Below are 5450 nucleotides of genomic sequence, written 5' to 3'. Positions count from 1 at the left end.
CGATTATAAACGTTATCAGGACACTTTAAACCAACTTATTTATCTGATCAACTCAGTTACTCGGATACATTAACACGACATGTTTATCCAATTAACTCGTTTATCCGAACACGTTAACACGACATGTGTTGGATTGGATGAAAGAAAGGAAATGAAATTAGGTTAGGGATTTAGGAAGTTAGGATTACATGAGGATATTTTGGTAAATCCAAATACATAAACGAGTTAACGGGTTACATGATTATAGTAACACGATTAAACATGTTTAAATAAACAGGTTTAATCGTGTATAATCGGGTTACACGGGGTTCAACCCGATAAGACACGCTTATTAATCGTGTTTAAACGGGTTGGACCCGTTTAGACCGATTATCAAAAATGTCCAACCCAAACCCGTTTAACTTCGTGTCGTGTGAAATATTGACAGCCCTAGCCAAAGGCAGTAAGTTGTGCTCCGGAGGCCGTTTCCCTCGAAACAGGGTCGTCAGAACCTGTTTTTCTCGAGGTATCGATTTGCCACGTCTTTTGCCGCATCATAAATTCTCCGGATACGATATATGATCATTTCAGTCGCTCCCTAGAATCAAAAAAAGTTATTAAATTTCTATTAAATTTTGTCGAATTTATCATTTTTATGATGAAATTATATTATTTCATCCCCTTACTTTATGATATGAAATCTTTTTCCTTTGGACTATACTGCTAGATCATTCCTGTACGTGACTACAAGCATTGGATTTTCCATGGGAACCGATTGAGAATGCCACCATCATCACTTCAAACAGTGCAACCTTCTTTACATTGAATTCAAAGAAGATCAGAAAAATTTGACGGGGTTAAAAAAAAATAATAAAATTTGACAACGAACGATATTCCCCGGAAATTGAAGCGAGTAACGCCCCATTCAGATTGCAGTACTGTCGTCGTATTTGACTCGTGTAAAATGCTGAGATGTCTCTCGAAACCATCATCACTCTGTCTCTGTTTCCTAGGATGCACCAATTTCTCCTCTCTGGCCCAGAAGCGTAATTGCTTCTGGGCATCATCTCATTTCACCCTTCTTCTCGCTCAAAGGCTACCACTTTCCTCAGGTAATCAGTTGTAATCTGGATTGGATTTCCGATAGTCAGTTTTTGTTTTGAATTCGAGTTTGGTCGAATCAGATAAGATGTCGAAGGGAGTTGTCAATTCGTTTAGCATTTTGGGTGCGCTGTGCCTGGTTTTGAACCACTCGTTGTTGCCTTCTTTTTGTGTCTACGGCACGCATAACCGTTGTTTTATTGTTTACAGTTGAATCCTTGAATTTAATTGCTGTTTACATTATTCATATTGTGGTCTGATTTGCTTTGTTTTTGTTTACAGGCAACAGCATTCGATTTCGAGTTAATTGCCCTGTAGTAGTCATCAGGCCCATGTCCATGTCAACCAGTGTATGGTCTCCTGCAACTGAGGAAGTGGGGCAATTGAAGCTCCTGAGTTCCGTGAATGATGATTATGGTGGGGTCATTGCCGAGCTGAAAGAGCCCATGGAGCCTATCGCCTTTCTTTCTGTGCTGAGAGCTTCAATCTCTCATTGGAAGGAGCAGGTCGGTAGTTTGTGTCATCGTCCTAATTAGTTTCTCCTGATTTCTCTCTTTATAAATTCGTTCAAGGCGTTGACTTTGGATTCGAAACAGTAGTACAATTCTGAAACAGTGTTGGGGAAGGGATGATCCAGCTGGGGCAAATACAGGGATCATCCTCTGATTTTTTTAGGGTGTGAAAGGAATCAAAGTCGGTTGATTTACTTTTGAGAGTTGAAGTTTATACGAGAATGTAATAGAATATTGGCAGTCAGCAGTGATCAGTCCCTTCCAGTCAGCCACTCGATGAGGTTTTGGTCTCTTGCCCCAGGAGGGGCTTATGTCCAACTGTAGTACTTGTTATATTTGAATTACTGTTTTGGCGAGCTTTGACATAGATGAACTATTGATTTAACGGGTGATTAGTTAAATTTAATGAAGGTTGAGATAAAGAAGTTTGAGAGTGAAAGCCAGGTAGATAGTGGCGCTGCTATTTTGAAGAACTTGATTCTCCCTTTTGTATGGGAAAGTAAGGCACTATAGTTTCCTGGTGTATTATGTTTCTGCTTTAAACTAAAACATTTCAAGCTTGTTTGACGTTTGATCAAGAGCTGCCTCTACTTTTTAGTTGTCAATCAGGTCTTTTCCCATTTGTCAGATTCAGAATTTTAGTTGAGCTTGGTGTGATTACACATCTTCCTATCGTTTTTTAGTCTTGAACAAATGCTTGCGGTTTTTGAAATGAGATTTAAACTTTTTTTAATTTGGGATGGACTGGTAGCAGATTTGAATTGTCGTTCACAATTTTTACAAAGTTGTTTAGATCTAATAAGCATGATATCTTACCTTCCACAAGTACCCCATATTTGTTAAGATTTTCCATATTATTCATTTCATCAATTGACAAGCTAACCAGGATGCTTGCAGGGTAAGAAGGGTGTGTGGATCAAAGTACCAATTGAATTTGTCAGTCTCGTTGAAACTGCTGTCAAGGTAATGCATTTATGTCACCCCTAAACAACTCCTGTTTTAATCTTTTTAATGAGTTCGATGAGTTGTGTGGAAATAAAATTTCATTTCTGTCATGATAGGAAGGATTTTGGTTTCACCATGCTGAGCCAAATTATTTGATGCTTGCATATTGGATTCCACAAAGTGCTCATACCATTCCAGCTAATGCAACACATAGAGTCGGTATTGGAGCAGTTGTCATGAATGAGAATAATGAGGTATGAAAGTGACAAACTTTATTATTACTGGACTGTAAATGTTATCTTTTGGCATTATTAGCACCATTTGTAGCTTTTTTACAGTCTTACTTTCGACCTGTAAAATTTTTAGCCCTATAACTTGGATGACTTTGCTTCGCTTTATCTAAAATTTTTTATGCATTGGATACGAGAAAAAGTCAAGGGATGTAGTTTACAGCTTCTGCTGTGACTAGGACTCCCTGCACTTTAGAGCCTTTGGGCAGTACTTTCCAGGGTTAATAAGCTATTCATATAGGGATTGAGGTTCTGATGGGAACGCTTTCAGTACATATCCGAGATATGGATGCACATGTTGGCTTGCCTTTGTAAAGGGGATCAGTACACATATTTTATCAACACTATAGTATTAATTTGCTTGAAGAGGCTCCAAACTGTCAGCTTGTGCCACAAAGATGTTAATGAGAATTTTAAATGAAGTTCTTCTAGAGTTGTACAAAATGTGCATGGCTACAAATTGTTGTTGATTAGGGGGAAAAACTTTAAACAGAAGCAAGGAATACAAAAAAAGTCCTGTGATTCTTTTAGGCTGTGATCTCGTGGAACTCGTATCTTGATTTTAGATACTTATGGCCCATCTGGAATGATAGAATGATGAGGGAATTATAGGTATATCATTCAAATTATGATTTCATGGAATTGGATTTCCTTGGCACTGAGTCATTGATGCAAGAAAACATCATGCTCTTCCATTTCTCCTTATTATTTCCCCATGTATAATTGCAATGGTATACCCCTGCTGGACATGGTTACGAGTTATAGTTTACTTTCTGCCAGGTGCTTGTTGTCCAGGAAAAGACAGGAAAATTCCAAGGAACTGGTGTTTGGAAGTTTCCAACCGGGGTTGTTGATGAGGTTCTTTTTCTGTTTCGCAGCAATTCGTCATAATTCTATATCCTTCTGAGATGGGTTTCACTAACGAGTTTTCCAACTTTCATCACTTTTAGGGTGAAGATATTTGCGTGGCTGCAATAAGGGAAGTTAAAGAAGAGACTGGAGTAAGTATTACTTGTATCATCCTGGAAAATATCGATTTATTGTGGGGTTAGAATTTCAAAGTTGTGTGTTTATTTGCAGATTAATTCTGAATTCGTAGAAGTCCTGGCATTCAGGTATGAGACATAGATGCCTCCTCTCTTTTCATGGTTCAGACAACGAAATCCAATCAAGTTAATAGAATCTCAGATGAAAAATCTTATCTTCGTCCAGACGAAAGAACTGCAACAAGATGAAGTGTTGCCTAATTTTAACTGTTGATTTACAGGCAAAGTCATCAATCATTTTTTCAGAAGTCGGATTTATTCTTTGTGTGCATGCTGCGGCCCCTGTCGCATGACATCAAGATGCAGGATGTAGAGATTGAAGCTGCTCGGGTATGTAACGACTACATTTGACTGGCACTCATGACAGTTTCCTTCTAGACCTTTAAAATATGAGTTGTAAATAGCAAATCCGTGTCGGACATTTCTTTCTAGGATCTGAATGAAAAATGTTCTATGCCAAGTTTTCGATCCCCAATTTACATATTCCTGTAGTGCTATTTGGTTGTATATAATAAAATTACCCGAGCTCCCCAGTTTCCTTTCATTGAGAAACACAGAGAAAATAATAGGTAATAAATGTGAGAAAACAGAATCGTGATCTCTGCTCCAATCACAAATAAAATGATGGAAGGGGGGGGCTTCCTGTATTTTCTCACTATGCAGAATGTCTTTCAGCAATTTTTGGTTTCTTTTAATTCTTGTTGGTAATATCCATGTGGATTGGAGCAGAGACCATGATTCCATTTTCTCACATGAAATTTCTGGTAGATTTCCCTTTTAATCAACTTTCAGAAATAAACGCAAGTATCATGTATGAGCCCAAAATGCATCTTTAGAGAAGTAAAATCCAACGCTTACTGCCTATTCTTTTCTCTCAGTCTATAGTCTGTACTAACTTAACGAAACAAACAAACGCCATTACCCTTGTCAATTTTTGTCTTGACTTCTCATGTGTTATGGTTATCTTTTCAGTGGATGCCCTTTGACGAATACGCAGCTCAACCATTCAATCAAAAGCATGAGCTTCTCAAGTACATAATTGACATTTGCTCAGCAAAGAAAGACGGGAAGTATATTGGCTTCGCTCCAGTCCCAACTGCATCGAGTTTCTCGACCGAGAAGAGCTTCTTGTATTTGAACAATCATAGCCTGAGGCAGCGACAATAATCTTTTAACCCGTTAAACTATATCCAGTCCATTATTTTGCATTAAATTCATTAAATGGGTCGGGTCCTGCTATTGGTGACAGTGGAGATGATTTTGTAATTGGTGTAGATTCGCTTTATAATAAATTTATAAATGTAACTCACTCTCTACCATGGGAACCGTGTCTGCTGTTTTGTTTAGAAATGCCATTTCAGAACTCAGCTAAGTACTTCGACTTATTGGCATTTGTTCATATTACGAGTGTTGGAGATAGTAAGTGGTCTCCTAAACATCGGAAACTGGTTTAGGTAGAAGCAGAATGATAATCAATTTAGATATGCTTCGTGTGATTCTGAAATCGGATAGTAGCTCGAGCAACACAGGGGCTCTGCCGTAGGATGGGTGATAGCGGGTTGTCCTTTGGAGATGAG

The 5450-nt window shown here is 38.3% G+C and overlaps 1 protein-coding gene across 1 annotated transcript; it reads left to right on the top strand.

Moving 5' to 3' along the window:
• Positions 1–861: 861 nt before the first annotated feature.
• Positions 862–5245, top strand: LOC116206385 (nudix hydrolase 2). Its single transcript, XM_031539247.1, has 9 exons — positions 862–1091; positions 1363–1586; positions 2490–2555; positions 2654–2791; positions 3608–3685; positions 3778–3828; positions 3908–3942; positions 4095–4203; positions 4846–5245. The coding sequence occupies exons 1-9, from the start codon at positions 944–946 to the stop codon at positions 5038–5040; spliced, it is 1044 nt and encodes a 347-aa protein (XP_031395107.1). The 5' UTR covers positions 862–943; the 3' UTR covers positions 5041–5245.
• The last annotated feature ends 205 nt before the right edge of the window (positions 5246–5450 follow it).

The sequence above is a fragment of the Punica granatum genome, chromosome 4, assembly GCF_007655135.1.
Source record: "Punica granatum isolate Tunisia-2019 chromosome 4, ASM765513v2, whole genome shotgun sequence".
Classification (NCBI taxonomy): Eukaryota; Viridiplantae; Streptophyta; class Magnoliopsida; order Myrtales; family Lythraceae; genus Punica; species Punica granatum.
The sequence above is the reverse complement of the archived record's forward strand: the minus strand, read 5'-3'. Positions and strand labels throughout refer to the sequence as shown.

Coding starts and splice junctions, on each gene's coding strand:
- LOC116206385 (XM_031539247.1), top strand. CDS start 944: ATGCTGAGATGTCTCTCGAAACCATCATCACTCTGTCTCTGTTTCCTA. Junction 1,587..2,489: donor TCTCTCATTGGAAGGAGCAG/GTCGGTAGTTTG, acceptor GGATGCTTGCAG/GGTAAGAAGGGTGTGTGGAT. Junction 4,204..4,845: donor TAGAGATTGAAGCTGCTCGG/GTATGTAACGAC, acceptor TTATCTTTTCAG/TGGATGCCCTTTGACGAATA.